Source organism: Musa acuminata, chromosome BXJ1-9 (assembly GCF_036884655.1).
Source record: "Musa acuminata AAA Group cultivar baxijiao chromosome BXJ1-9, Cavendish_Baxijiao_AAA, whole genome shotgun sequence".
Lineage (NCBI taxonomy): Eukaryota > Viridiplantae > Streptophyta > Magnoliopsida > Zingiberales > Musaceae > Musa > Musa acuminata.
In genome coordinates, this window is record NC_088335.1 from 12,744,420 (window position 1) to 12,759,246 (window position 14,827).

The 14,827-nt window shown below is 37.9% G+C and overlaps 1 protein-coding gene across 9 annotated transcripts; it reads right to left on the reverse strand.

Annotated features, from left to right (window-relative positions):
* Positions 1 to 306: 306 nt before the first annotated feature.
* LOC103998185 (U11/U12 small nuclear ribonucleoprotein 65 kDa protein) lies at positions 307 to 13,048 on the reverse strand. 9 transcript variants are annotated; one of them, XR_010479509.1, is made up of 15 exons: positions 12,706 to 13,047; positions 8,828 to 8,899; positions 8,414 to 8,629; positions 7,637 to 7,718; positions 7,340 to 7,525; positions 7,096 to 7,245; positions 6,846 to 7,016; positions 5,586 to 5,673; positions 5,360 to 5,418; positions 4,216 to 4,281; positions 3,778 to 3,872; positions 3,511 to 3,635; positions 3,191 to 3,289; positions 2,487 to 2,544; positions 307 to 1,196 (listed from the first exon to the last, which is right to left on the reverse strand). XR_010479509.1 is itself a non-coding variant. In XM_065083219.1 (12 exons), exons 1-11 carry the CDS (start codon positions 12,939 to 12,941, stop codon positions 3,789 to 3,791), a joined length of 1,410 nt encoding a protein of 469 aa, XP_064939291.1. In that variant the 5' UTR covers positions 12,942 to 13,048; the 3' UTR covers positions 307 to 1,196; positions 3,778 to 3,788. The 9 variants fall into 9 exon arrangements, 1 of the variants encoding a protein (XP_064939291.1); XR_010479511.1 differs by lacking the exons at positions 2,487 to 2,544; positions 3,191 to 3,289 and having other exon boundaries at positions 307 to 878; positions 968 to 1,196; XR_010479508.1 differs by lacking the exon at positions 3,191 to 3,289.
* Between the last annotated feature and the right edge of the window lie 1,779 nt (positions 13,049 to 14,827).

Consider the following 14,827-nt stretch of genomic DNA (forward strand, 5'->3'; position numbering starts at 1 on the left):
GTAATGTTGCTCTTCTTTTTCCTAATAATTTTATTTTTTTATTGCCTTCATGACCTTTAATTAAACACAGGATTCTTAAGAAAAAAGATTCTACCTAAATTCAATTTGGATATGGATTTAGACAGAAAAATAGATATCAAAGTTCGGATTCAAGAACCGGGAGTAGATAGTTAGTCAGGATTGAGATGATTGGGGTTTGAATGAAATTTGGTAATACCTAATCTGCTGCCATTTCTAAATTCATAAAAGTTAAAAGAGGTAGTTTAACCACACAAAAAAAAAAAAAGCAAAAGCAAAAAAGCCAACTGATAAAAATATATAATTTTGCTTTCCTCTTATATAGAATGCAATATATACACATATTCTCTCTTGTTTAGTGAAAAACAAACAAGAGAAGTCAAGCAAGTAGTGAAAATGAGATTGTTTAGTTAAAAACAAAGAAGACAAATTAGCACACAATTGAATTCTAATGACATACGCGCTTCCGCTTCTTCCATCGTCGAATAAGCCTCGCGTGCCACACACTCAAATGAGGTACTACTTCAATTGGTACGCGCAAGATATAGGCCAATTTGTTTCGTGAGACAATTTCTCATAGAGTAAAATTCTCATCAGTACCAGTCGAGAGAACCACTCCTTGGCCTTTGATTACTATATGAAGGAGCGTACACACTATTCCTTTTCTATGAAATCTTGCACCACAAATAGATTGACCGGTGATCCCATAGAAAGATACCTGTTAGTTCCAACCTCTAAGAATCCTAGTGAACCTAAAAAAAATACAGCCCAGAGAAAATTACTCCTCGTAGGTTCACTAGCAACATAATGTACACTAGCAAGGATATGACTTTCCCATCAAGAAACTCGACTGGTACTGCCTACAAAATAAGTTACAGTTTGCTGTCAGTTGGTAACACATTAGGAAGCCACACAGATAATCCACTCGCTTGCGAGATTAGTAACGAACTTGATATGATTTATCTACACGAAGACCATCTTCCTGATAGAGAGGATAATTCCAATGTGCATCTTTTCCTTCTGTATTCCAATTATTCTGTCAACCTAAGAAAAGAACATGATGAGCCCCAGAGGGCTGCAATGTAGTTGGCACAGCAACACTCGTATGACTATTTTCTTTTACAAAATTTGATTTGTGAAAACAGGTGCAGTTCGTGCATGCCTTCTTTGGGATCAGCCTGTATTTTCATGAAAACAAAGGATGTGGTTAACAACAATAGATTCATACAGACCAAAATAAACAATTAGTGTGTTAGATTATACAACAGATGAGCAACAATAATGACAATAAATTTTCTTATCCATAAAACAAATATGATAGTATTAATAGAACTTATTATTCTTTACATATAAATACACAATGAGATGAACCTGAGAGTATTCCATTTTACAATGCCTTATCACTTATATATACACTTCTTTGTCAGTATTCCATTTTACAATGCCTTATCACTTATATATACACTTCTTTGTGGTACACTTCTTGCTTCCCATGTAATAAAATAACTAGAACTCAGCACCTTGAGGATCAGTCAACGAGCTCATTTTGACTAACTAATATAAGCAAGCACAGAACAATTGGCAGCAATAACTGATCTAAGGCAAAAATAAAGTATCCAAGAAACTGATATTCCTAAAAAACTGCATTTCTAGGACTCGTACGAAAATGAAAATACAAAAGAGCAGTGGATTCCAAAATGTAAATCTTCAACAAAAGAACAAAGAAAAATTGATTTCAGAGAGGCAACAGACACTGATGATACCTAACTAGAAAATCAAAATACATTGAGCAAAATAATTCAAACGATTTTCAAGTGGAAGAGACCTTGTAGATTCCACCCATGTTACACGTTCAAGTGGAAACACAGCTCTTCCAAATGACAAACAAGTTAGAAATTGAGTTAATCTTCATTATTAAAAAACCATACAATATATAACATTGGGGAAAAAAAGTGACATCCAAAGGCATCAGTTTGCAGTCGATTGCCCAACGTCATGCATGAGAATCCCATGATAGTGTGCCAAAGGTTTGCAGGACTCAGAAAAACAAAGGGATACAGAACTTAGTGCACACACTGATTAGTATCCTAAATCAAGGATTTAAATATTAGTCTATACTGCATACTGCTCCATTGTGGGATTAGAACACGGATACCATGTTTTAACATTGGGAATGGATAGATAAAACAGGATAGTGAATATGTGTTTTGGTATTTGAATCCTTGGTTTGACACACAAACACAGGTTAGCATAAACAAGTGCAAAATCATGTGGAACAAGTTCATGCATTAATATTTCAAAGACAAATAGAGGGAGGAGAAAAGTCTCCATCAAAAGAAACTAGGACTAGAAAAGTGAATAATAAAGTTGCTGAATTTGTAGAAATTGATTTGAATAAATAATGCACATATGTCAAAGGTTCTTAATAAGGTCAATGACACCTTCGATATGCAAGCTTTTGTACTTACCCACAAGAATTTTCCTAAATGCTCGAATTGCTCAGATCGTCTCCAAATTCCAAATTCTCTTTTTCAAAGACAAGTCAAAAGGAGATCTAGTCAGTTCCGACTTCCAATTACTAAAGTTGGGAAGTGATGAAATATACTGTTCAGAGATACCAGGAAAAGAAGCACAGATCTGAAGCAAGGCTACTAGACAAAATTAATAGCCTCTAGCATATTGCACTCTAAGGTAGGAAGTCTAATCTTATATTAAGCAGACTGTCGTGAGTTGAGTAACTACAATATGCAACCATGGATAATTCTGGTTAGTCAAAGCATGCGGAAGGACTCTACAAGGACAGGTCCAAGTGAGTACAAAAGCTCCATGACAGAAAATGATTATGCCCATTGCTCTAGACTTCATGTTAAGATTCAAATGTGCTAATGGTGCTACTCTTGAGTCATCAAAGTGCTCGCACTTGGGACAATGCCATGCCAAGGACATTCGCCTCTAGATCTTCTATCAACTACTGCAGAACTGGTCTGCACACTAGCACCAAAGAACCAGCACATATGAAAGATCAGAGTGGTGTAATAGTTGATTGCCAGATACAATTAGTCAGAGCATGTGGAAGAATTGAAACAAGTGCAAAGCTCCACGCTAGGAAACGTATATGCCATCAGTTTATAACTTCAAGTTGGCAAAGACTGTATGCACTAGCAGTACAAACCTGAGCCATCAAATTGCTCGACCTGACAAAATTCCATGTCAAGAACATATCTATGTGACATTCTGCTCTAGGTCTCATGTCAGCTGCCACAGAACCGGTCTGCAGAAATTACCATCAAAGAACCAGCATGTATGAAAGATCGGAGTGGTTGTCACAAGTTTCAAATGGAGTCTAGTGGTTACGCTAGTGATTCATTTTTAAACATCTGCTGGTAGGACTAGAAATAGATGGAGCTCAAAAACACATGTAGCAAAAATAATGACACAGCAATACTGCAGTATTTCTCTTAGCCAGTTCTAAGAAAAAATAAGATAACCAACCTTCAACAACCACCTGACCATTGAGCATGTTTAATGAATATTAAGTTCAATAACATTTCATCCTTCAGCAGCTCTCCTATAACAGTATTGAGATTGTGCTAGAATGCGAAGTGGAACCCGCATGTCTGAGAGAAAATAGTAGGAAATTAAAGTTCATAACCTTCATGTGCAAGTGTCTACATACTTGAATTAGAATTTAGAATTGATATTGCAAGGACACGAATAACTCAACTAGTTAAATAAAACAATAAGGACACTTGGGCTTACAGTGCTTTGACTTAATTTCCTTTTCCAGCAGCAGGATTACGACCAAACTGAATGATTATTGGTTTTCCTTTGAACATGTATCCATTAACTAGATTCTGCACCATAGTAGAATAATTTTAGATCAAGATATCGTATATCTCATGGATAAAAACAAGAAATTGAAGTTTATAGGAACTGGAACATTTCCTGGCAAATTCTCTGTATCATTTTATATAATTGGTCTAAAGACCATAATGCATGTCTATGTTGCAGTTTTATTCCCCACAATATCTAGAATTCAGCACCAAAAAATCGAAACTATCAGTAGACTACTAGCAACACTTGTAACCATAAGAGTAACACTGACAAAAGAGGCAACATGAGATAGATGACCAATAGAACAAATACATAACAATTAATTTGGCTGCAGAACGGACATATAGTGTCATAGGTACGCACCAATGCATTCTGAGCAAGATCTACAGATGGAAATGTCACGAATGCTTGACCCCTCATTCGCCCTTCCTGTTATACAAACATCATTTTAAACATAAGGAACAAATAACCTAAATTTATAACACCTCAACATTGTCAAACTCGAATCTCAGCATTAATGGTTAACAATAAATCAAACAACATGAATGAACATAAAAGAAATTCTGCTTGATGCAGTATAGTAACAATTGATATGACTAGCTACAAGTATAACAGACCAATGTTCGCAAAGAAGTTCATGATGCTCCTACGTTAAGAAATGCATGATATCTATGTTATCACCATATTCCACCCTATTATGTGGTATGAAGACTTCAAAGTTCAAACCATAATGGTAACTAGGGAAGTGCTGATGTAATATAATGCAAAAACCTCATCAGAACCCTATGCTCACTTTAGAAAAACTATAACGCATGCCTTTTCACTGCAAGAAAATAATCAAGATGCAAATCTGTCTGGTACAAGGGCATAATTATTTCTTTTGGTCTTTAAACATATTTATTCCAATCATATTAGAATTTTAATGTGCAACACTTTCCATCACTTGATTTCTACAGTATGGAAACCAAGTAGGTTACTAGGATAATAATTTCCAAACCAGTACTTCTCTTACCACTGCCAATTCGCTAATTTATAAAATCATTCTACAATCACGAATCAGAATCTGCACTTATGCAGAACAGCATTTGAAGTTCAGCATCATGTGTACTCATCAAACACTCAGGATTTAGGAACCTATCAAAACCTGATTATCATCCTTGATTTCAAGTTCCAACCACAACAAAAATATAAGAATTGAATCTTCGGGTTTGTGTTTTAGTTCCATTTCTAGTATGCCATTTTTGTGTTTCCTGATGTTGTTACACAACAAATTGCAATAGCAAACAGGACCAGCATGTCCCTATCCCATAAAGAATAACAAAAGCACAAATGCACCATCATCTTTCCAAATTTCAGTAAGGTTGACCAAAAAGGCTATAAAGAAAAAGAAGGAAGATAAATGTCCAGATCTTGATCTTGATAAATATTTGGGATGAAACCATAGAACCAAAAGACTGAAAAGTTCACGTTATCAAAAGAAATATGCACATATACATATGACTCTGACCTGCATTAACTTAATATTGAGACCAGCTCTAGCAGCTTCAATACTTTCAAAAAGTGACCCTGCAAAGATTTGGTAAGTGACAAATACATATTAGTCATGTGACTATGAAATATGATGAAGCTAGATTCACAAATACCTAAAAAGGTTCTCTGATGTGAAATGGAAAAGGAAATGGTAAGGAATCCTCCTTAATATCCAAGTTGCTTCAATTTTACTGACAGCTTACCAAATATATAGTAGAAGTCATCAACAACCACATCTTTTGACAAGTTTTTGATGTACAAGACATTTGCAGGATTTCCAGGAGAATAGTTCTGCGTGATTGAAGCAAATTATTATATGAATCAAAACATACAAAAGAATTGTGGTCTAAATAGGATGCTGCCTTCATTCATTCAAGATACACTCATCCTAGCAACCAAATACAAATTGAATTTTCATCAAGTTTACAAAAGTGGAGAATCCAAAGGAATAACAATGTAAGAATCCATTACAAAGACATTAAACCAATAAAAGAAAAAGCAAGAATTGGCCCCTTTAAGCACAAATGCACAATAGGATTCATTAAGTGAGAGTGCCTTCACATCTTTATTAAGTTTGTGCTTAAAATCCAGTCAATTATTTCAGGCCATAGCATGCTTCTAGTTGAAATGACAAAAGTAATACAATCAATAGCCTACATGTTTCTCTGCTTCATTGTGAATGCCATAGGAGTACTCATACAAATACCCAAACACAGTATTAAAAAGCATATCTGCAATAGATAGTAGCACTTATAAAAAATACTTAAAATAACAATAAACACTTATGAAACAAGGAATTTAACCAAAACAATGAAAATTAAGGACTATTGAAGATCAAAAATACAAATTAGAATAAGATGCATGTGATCATCATGCATGGTTCCAAAATGAATTGAAAAAAGGGACTACACTAACACAGGTTGTTAAAAGAATAGGGATAATTTATCAGGATAGTAATATGGTTAGAAACAAAAGCTGGTTTTACCAAATTCAACTTAGAGATCTTACAGCCTAATTGGGATGAAAAGACAAAATAACCTAACTGCATATGAAAACAAAGCAAACCCTCTTTGTCCTCTCTGACATAATAACAATTTGCTAATCATTGTAGATTTGTTTTACAACATAGAGGGATAATGCTCAGATGAGTAAATGGGTAATCATCAGAAGTGCTACTCATGCCATATATAGGATGAGCATGCAACTGGCCAGTCGGAACAGCTGTCTTAAAATTCAACAGAAGACCAGAACTAATATGCTGGTTTCTTAATCAATACCAAAATCGCAAAATGCAATAATTTTGGACATCCAATAGACCAAACACGAGTAGATGAAGCAACATTGTGGGGATGATTGTCTCACACTGAACTCAATTTGCTTAGATTTTCCTTTTCAAGTGGCTGGGTCGTTAATTCAAATACCTACATGCAGAAGAGTGTCAAAAATAGAGAAGGTTGTGGTACCTTGAACATGGGAAGAGATAATATCTCCTCTGGAGGCAATTTCCCACTCTCTATCTCTTGTGGTAATGCAAAAACTTTTTGCTCCAAAACCTGATTAGCTGAGTCTGGTTCCTTTGTGCTGCCACTATAATCTGTAGTCTCCTTAGTTGTTGGCTTAGGGGTAACCTTAATCTGCAATCAGTCTAATGTTTCATCATGCCCACCTAAGTATAGTATTGAGAAGCATATGTATTGTCACAAGAACAAGAACCTGAAAAACAGGATTTTTCTTTCTAATAACTGGAACCAAGGAAACGGGTTTTAATCCAACGTCTTCATGTGCTACACCTTTATCAACTGCAGGACCGACAATTACTTCTCGTCTCATACGCTTTCGATTGCGACCACTCTCAGCATCTTCCTAGGAAAAGGAAACATAATGACAATAGGATAGCCAGTGGTTAAGTAGAATTCTTGCACCATTATGGTAGAAGAAACTAAAAGTAAATGACTACTTCTGATGATTCCATCTCAGACTCATCACTGGAGAGATCATTCAGATTTGGTTTTGTCGATGTTGTAGTAGGAGGCGGTGGAGGTGGTGGAGGAGCAGCAGCAGGAACTGGGGGTGGTAAGGGTGGAGTAGGCAATGCCATGCGAAATGGAGCTGGAATATTCATTTTGTTCATCAAATGCAAAACCTGGAAAAAGAATTATGGTGATAGAATCTATAATTTGATAAATCTGTCAATTTCTGTAAATTCTAATCAATATGTGGTGGAAAAATTGAAAATGTCAGAGACCATTCCAACCTGAATATAAAAACGAGGAACAGCAATAAGGGCGTTGACCATATTGGTCAATATATTCCCGTCAGGTGGTGGATATGCATACCTACAAAACAGACACACAATTGATAAACAGGTTTTAAAGAGGAAAACATGTTATATCCAGAGAAAACTGGAAAATTTTATATTGTTGCAGTGTCAAGAATATTGTGGGTTTATTTTAAATTACTAAACCATATGATGAGCTAGATGCTACTATCTAACATACATAGTTGCATTTGTAATGACTGCTAAAAGAATACAACAAAAGACCTAATGGTTTTAAATTCTTGTAGAAATGATGATACAGGAAGAAACATGAGAAAGTCATTATATTTCATAAACAATATGCCCTAACAAAAACTCAACCACAGCAAGGGACATCATAGTATGTCATTCAATCATGAATCATATAGGAAAAGTCATGATCAAAGCAATGGCTGGAACTTGAGATATAAATCTAGCAAGAGCAATCATGTGCAGGACAAAAGAGCATTCAAGGAAAACTCAAGCGAGGCCACCAATGTCAGCGAGCCAAATCGTGGATGGATAAGGAAATGTCAATCTCAACATAAGATATTTATCTTAGGTAACCTACTTCCACATTACCTCCCACTTTCTTACCTTTTCAATTTAACCCTCCCAATCTAAAACTCAATGATATTCAACACTAACTTTTAGATTATGAAATTAAACAAAAAAACACATTAAGCAACTAATGAGTTGCATAGGACAACAGACTTTTAATCGTGAACATCATACTCGAGATTTGGTGGAAAAGGATAATCCACACCCAGCCTAGGAGCAATCGGTTCACCAGTAGATGAGTTCTTTTGTGTTACCAAAGATTCATTTAGATGGGATGTTTTTGTAGATGCTGAATCCTTTGCTGACTGACATTCATTTTGTTGATCGGCATTCTTCAAATTAGCCCTGCCTGCTCTCTCGACTGTTAAGACTTTTCCAAGGAATCTCAACCTGAAAAAGTCCACCAAACAACAATAGGAGAGACAGAGCAATCAAAAAGGAAAAGTTAGATAGGTAGAAGAAAAACATGAGTTTGATTTTAGAAAAATGAAGCAGAAAGCAGAAGCGCTACTTCTTCAAGGCCCAAAATGTCAAAAAGAAATAAGATTAACAAGGATCACCAACAACAAATTAGTTAAGAGGATCTACCTGTTCAATTGTGATTGTGCTTGAGCAGCCAGTGCTTCGTCCTTGAAATCCACAAAAGCGCAATTCCTTAGCCTACAAACAGAAAAAGTTTAAAAGGAACTTCACCAAAGGAAAAGGAACGTGTGGTAAAGCGGATACACTTAATAGGACTTATATTTTCGAATGAGCAGTTATGCTAACTAATGTAAAGAATAAAAATAGGTCAGTTTCAGTAAGAAGGCATATTAACTGCATTCAAGTCAAAATAGTCTGCAGCTTTTGAGAAAAAATAATAAAGAATCATTTATCAACTATTTTAACGAGACAAAGGAGCAAAATTTTTTTTTCTTTGGTCGACCACAAAAGTTGGCTCATTTGGTGAATGAAAGAGCTCTCAATTCAAGAAGTCCTTGCATTGTCTCAGGAGTCCGCAAGTAATTGTGCTCAACCAGTTTTACTTCCATCATAAATGAAAAGATCCCTCTAATTCCAGCCTCTTGTATCCTTTCTGATTAACAGTCTCTTGCTTTATCATTGGTTCCATATACAATATACAAGCATAAACTTTGGAAATATATAAATCCAATATCCCTTTCTTATAGAAAAAGTTATGAAGCAGATTCCCATTATTTGGAAACATCAATTTGTTTGAAAACAGTGATTTAAAAAGCGCTAGGCGCCAAAAGGCACCAAGGTCCAAAAACGCCCGAGGCGCTAGGCGCTCACCCGAGCGAAACGAGGCGCTAAAATATAAAAATATATAATATAATTAATAAATATAATTATTTAAAATTTTAAATAAAAATATGCTATTAAATTAAGAAAATCTAAGGGAAAGGGAGTGGGAGGCGTGAGCAGCGGGAAGGCTCGCGGGAGTCGCGAGCAGCGGGAAGGCTCGCGGGAGGGCTCGCGGGAGGCGCGAGCAGCGAGAGGGCTCGCGGGAGTCGCGAGCAGTGAGAAGGCTCGCGGGAGGGCTCGCGGGACGCGGGAGGGCTCGCGGGAGGCGCGAGCAGCGGGAGGGCTCGCGGGAGTCGCGAGCAGCGGGAAGGCTCGCGGGAGGCGCAAGCAACGACAGCGACAGCGACGAGCAGCGGCTGCGGGAGCAGGAGCGACGAGCAGCGGCTGCGGGAGCAGGAGCGACGAGCAGCGAGATCGGGAGCGGCAGCGGTAGCGGGTTAGGGTTGGGTACTTGGATAAGGGTTATATCGGTTTAGTTGGTTCGATTGAACCAACTAACAACCGAACCAGGACCGAACCAGACCTAAAATCCTGGTTCGGTCACTTGGTTTACCCAGGCGCTCGCCCGAAGCGCCCAGCGCCTGGGCTCGGGCGAGCGCCCAGGTGGCGCCTGTTTGAAGCGCGCCGCCTGGGACATTAGCGAGGCGCTCGGGCCTCGCCTCGCCTCGCCCGAGCGCCTCTTTCAATCACTGTTTGAAAATATTAATTAGATAGGAGTCAAGATATTTTCTGGTAAAATCAGATAAAGATAAATAATGTTTTAGAAGCACCACCAAGTGGTTGAGCAGATAGAGATATTCTAAAGTTGGTACATCACCTTGCAAGAAAACTGCAGCCAACTACGTTTTTCAAGACAACCTGTCTTCATCAGCCACTTCCATGAACATAAATTGGTAGAAGGCCGACAATTTACTTGATAATTTTAAATATCACAAACAAGAACAATATTTTTAAAGATCTTATCCGGTAATCTAATATACTGCTGCTGAGTGGCAGAAACACAGTAAATGACATTCAAAAAGAAAAAAAGAATTAGATGACCTCTTTGACGAAAAAATTTGGAGACAATAATGAAACAGAACCCAGTTGTGTTTAATTAGGAGACTGAAAAAGGGGAATCCATGGACGATTTTCTAATACCTGGTTCACTTGGTAACTCCCTAAAACAAAATAATTGCAATCATATTATGTCTCAGTTCATAACAGTTGCCTCATGTAAGAATATTGTGCCCCTCTCATGTAAAACAAATTATGGATTGTAACTTCACGCATATGTACCATTAAAATTCTTACATTATCTGTAGCACTGATAACCTGGATTGTAGCTTCACGCATATGTACCATTAAAATTCTTACATTATCTGTAGCACTGATAACCATTAAGTTTAAAACATTGATCATTGAAGATTTGATTACCACGGGTATAGACATATCCAGCATCAAATGATTTGAATCGTTCCTAAACTAGCAATTCAACAACCACAGTCATGGACATATGCAAGTCCAGCACCAAATCATTCCAAACTAGCAATCCTCTCTCATGTTCCAAACAGCACCAAAGTCATACTATTCTTGCTCCAGCTGTATTTCTGTTTGTTGTCCTGTCACTTCTCAAGTCACCAAAATATTATCCAACAAACATGTAGGATAGATAATCACTGAATCTCCTATGTATAGGTCTTATCCTGTGTCCTTCTACTGGCACAGGCTTGTACAAATTCACAGGTGAGAATGATCATTCCCTATCAGTAGTAACAAAAGAATATGCAAACAGGACAGACATGTAACTAGACATTCTGAGTCCGAGGACAGGTTGGAACTCAAGGTTTCAAACTTTAGAAATTGCAATATTAGTTAATTTTTTTCTTATTAATACTATTATATAGGTCACAACAGTTTGGTATTTAAAGTTGGTCTCAGTCTACTGCAAAAGTAGCTAAACAAAAATTGTATTTAATTATTTTCCTGACATTTAAATTCATAAACACCCTTCACACAAGTCGAAATTATCTTCCCTACCTACGAATAGCTTGAGTTAAAAATGCCCATTACAAATAGATGCAATTGGTGCATCAATCACTAGATGAAGAGAGAGAGAGAGAGAGAGAGAGGCATTAACTAGTATACTCTTGTATAAGCCTATTACCGTTTAGAATCCCAGCTTCTCAAAAGTGATTACTATGTTCCTCATTGTTCCACCATTCACCTCCCGGCACACTAAGTTCCATAATATATGCTCTCTTATGCAGATTCTAAATGAAAAATAATGTGTAAGGATCATTCCTTTTTGGAAGACAATACTGATTCCATTCCCAATATGAAATCATATAAGCTTATTGCTCTCCTTGATCCGTGCACAACCTGTCATCCTTAATATCTTTGAAATGACTAGTAAACCTAAACACAAATTTTTGACTAATTTTATTAAGAAAATTTACCACGAAACTGGCAGGAGATGAGCAGAAGTCCACATATAGAAATACTGCTTCTTTATAGAAACACAAACCTATTGCTTCCTAGAAGCAAACAAACAAACTAATTCCGTTATCTTTTGAGAGTTTCCTATTTCAGATCATCAACGACCAAATAGACAAGAGTCAGGAACAACCCACAGATGTCTATTATCAAGAACACAACATACGAACCCAAAAGTCCATCAAGTCATAATCTCAGACGAGAAATCAGACATTATGGGCTTTTGATTTTCCCAGATCAACATCACACGTAAGGGATCAAAGACACGGAGTAAACGAGGGGAACCTCGGCAGATATGACCTCCCACAAGCGCATGGGGCCGACGGAGGAAGCGCCGTAGTGAGAAAAGAGGGGAGAGAGCACGTCGTGAGGTATCTGGTCCGGCAGATGCCGGACCAGAAGGGTCGCCGCCGCCACCCCAGTGGCCCTCGGCTGCGGGATATAAACTAATTCCGTTCTCTTTTGAGAAGTTCCTCTTTCAGATCATCTAAGACCAAATCGACGAGCGTCAAGAACAGCCCACAGATGTCTATTATCAAGAACACAACAAACGAACCCAAAAGTCCTCAAAATGACAAGCTCAGCCGAGAAATCAGACATTATGAGCTTCGGATTTTCCCAGATCAACATCACACGTAAAGGACCAAAGATACGGAGGAAACGAGGGGAACCGGGGCAGAAATTACCTCCCACCAGCGCAAGGGCGGACGGAGGAAGCGCCGTAGTGAGAAAAGAGGCGAGAAAGCACGTCATAAGGCATCGCTTCCGGTAGATGCCGGACCAGAAGGGTCGCAGCCGCCGCGACCCCAGCACCACCCGAGGAGCCCTCGGCTGCGGGCACCGAGTTCGGCGGCGGAGGCGGCGCCATCCGTGGTTCATGAGGCGGCGGTGGCGGAGGGGTAGGATGGAAGGTTCTCGACATTCGCCCGACGAATGGCTCCGCTTCTAATTCTTCGTCTTCTAGGGCTTCAACTTCAACCACAGCCGGGACAAGAGAGGCGGAGGTGAAGTCAACAGGGCGGTGTCTGGACTCCGGGTGAGAGGGATGCATTGCACGTGATTTATCGTGGGTAGTAAAAGTAGAGAATCAGCCAATGTCCATCAATTAATGGGCCGAAGTCCAAATTGCTCCATCTCGGTCCGCTAAGGCCCACATTGACCGGCCCTGTATCTGGTTTGACCATTGTAAGATACTTGATGTTGAATCCATGGGATCTGATTAAGATAATTCATTAACATCCTGAAAATAATCAATATGATTCTCAAGCACACATATAAATAAATATACATATATATATATATATATATATATATATATATATATATGCTAGTTAGAAAAATTATATGACTAATTCAGGTCGCATCAGACAACATAAATGATATTTTGTATATAATCCAGTGGGATGAGAATGAATTGGATGGGGGCAAATTAGGTGAGTTTTTCTTCCTAATTTGTTGAATGATAAATCATAATGTACCAACTATTTGAAGTCGATTATATGGATAAAGCTATATAAAATAATATTTCAAGTTAAACAAAAAAAAATTAATGTTTCAAGCATAGTCAATGCAAGTCGACCTTTTTTAACTGTTTCATTGTTTCCAGTAACGATAGGTGAGTGAGATACTGCTCAAATCTTTGTTCTTTCTTATACTGTTCTTGCGATCTAACCAAAATCCAAAGTAGATGTGCATTAATTGGCTACAACTGCATGCCTAACTTAATTTCTAATCATCAAGTCATCTCCATGTCAACCCTACAAAATTGCTACCCCGAACAAATCAACTTCCACTTGACATGACCATGATATGATAGTCCACCGCTGAAAACTAGTCCCACCTTACCAAGAACTAATGAATGGTTGGCCAACACAAAGGTGTCCCTCTCACAGCCACTCTGTCACCGTTCTATGCATTCTCCCATAGAATGGAGTTGTTGGGCAAACATGCAAGCACAGGGAAAAGCAATTTTTTGCTTGCTTCCACACCATCGGAGACTGAGCAGAAAGACCAACACAAAGGTTTTTTATCGTTTGATTGTATCAGATCTACTTATAAATCATCAATTATTTTAAGTATTGTTCGATAAATTTTCATACGATGTCAAAGTAGTGTTTTCCTAGCAGAATTCAACACTATTATCAGCATCAATAACATCAAGGACCGATTGTTATATGTCTCATCTGCAAATGGCTACTACCTGAGTCAATTCATCTTTAGCAAATCGTGCATCTGGGGAAGCCAAACTCCATGGCTGAAAGCTTCCTTGGATGCTCTTGGGATGCCCAAGACTGATGCGTTGTCATGCTCGCTGCACTCTCCAAGGGGACAGCCTATCAGGGACTTCACTGAGCTCATCAGACAACAGCTTGGAGAGAGAGAGAGAGAGAGAGAGAGAGAGAGAGGTCGTAATAGCTTCCATCAATCACATTATTGTGATGGCATTTGTTCCCTCATTAGGAGAATCGTAGCTTTCTGTGGACCAAACAATGACAAGAATGTCAACCATACCCTTCCTTATCCTTGATTTCCTTCTGACAATAAGTGATATTATTTTCGATATCACAATCGAGTATTCCCAATATGAAGCAATTCATATGCAAATTGACTTCAAGATTCCTGAGATACAATTGTACTAAAGAACAAGTTGACACCCATATGTCACTGTCTCTGGGATATGGACGTCAATCTCATGGATTTAGTGTTCCTTACCGTGCTCAATTTTCTGATAATTATCCAAAATAATACAAGATGATTTGAAAAAATAAATCATAAAATTCATGAATAATTGAGTTATTCTTGGTCAAT

Excerpts from the sequence above, each read along its gene's own strand:
- LOC103998185 (XM_065083219.1), bottom strand. The coding sequence starts at position 12,941 with ATGTCGAGAACCTTCCATCCTACCCCTCCGCCACCGCCGCCTCATGAA. Across the intron at positions 7,526-7,636 it reads TTCCTCGTTTTTATATTCAG|GTTTTGCATTTGATGAACAA; the intron begins GTTGGAATGGTC and ends TTCTTTTTCCAG. Across the intron at positions 3,873-4,215 it reads ATCTTGCTCAGAATGCATTG|AATCTAGTTAATGGATACAT; the intron begins GTGCGTACCTAT and ends ACTATGGTGCAG.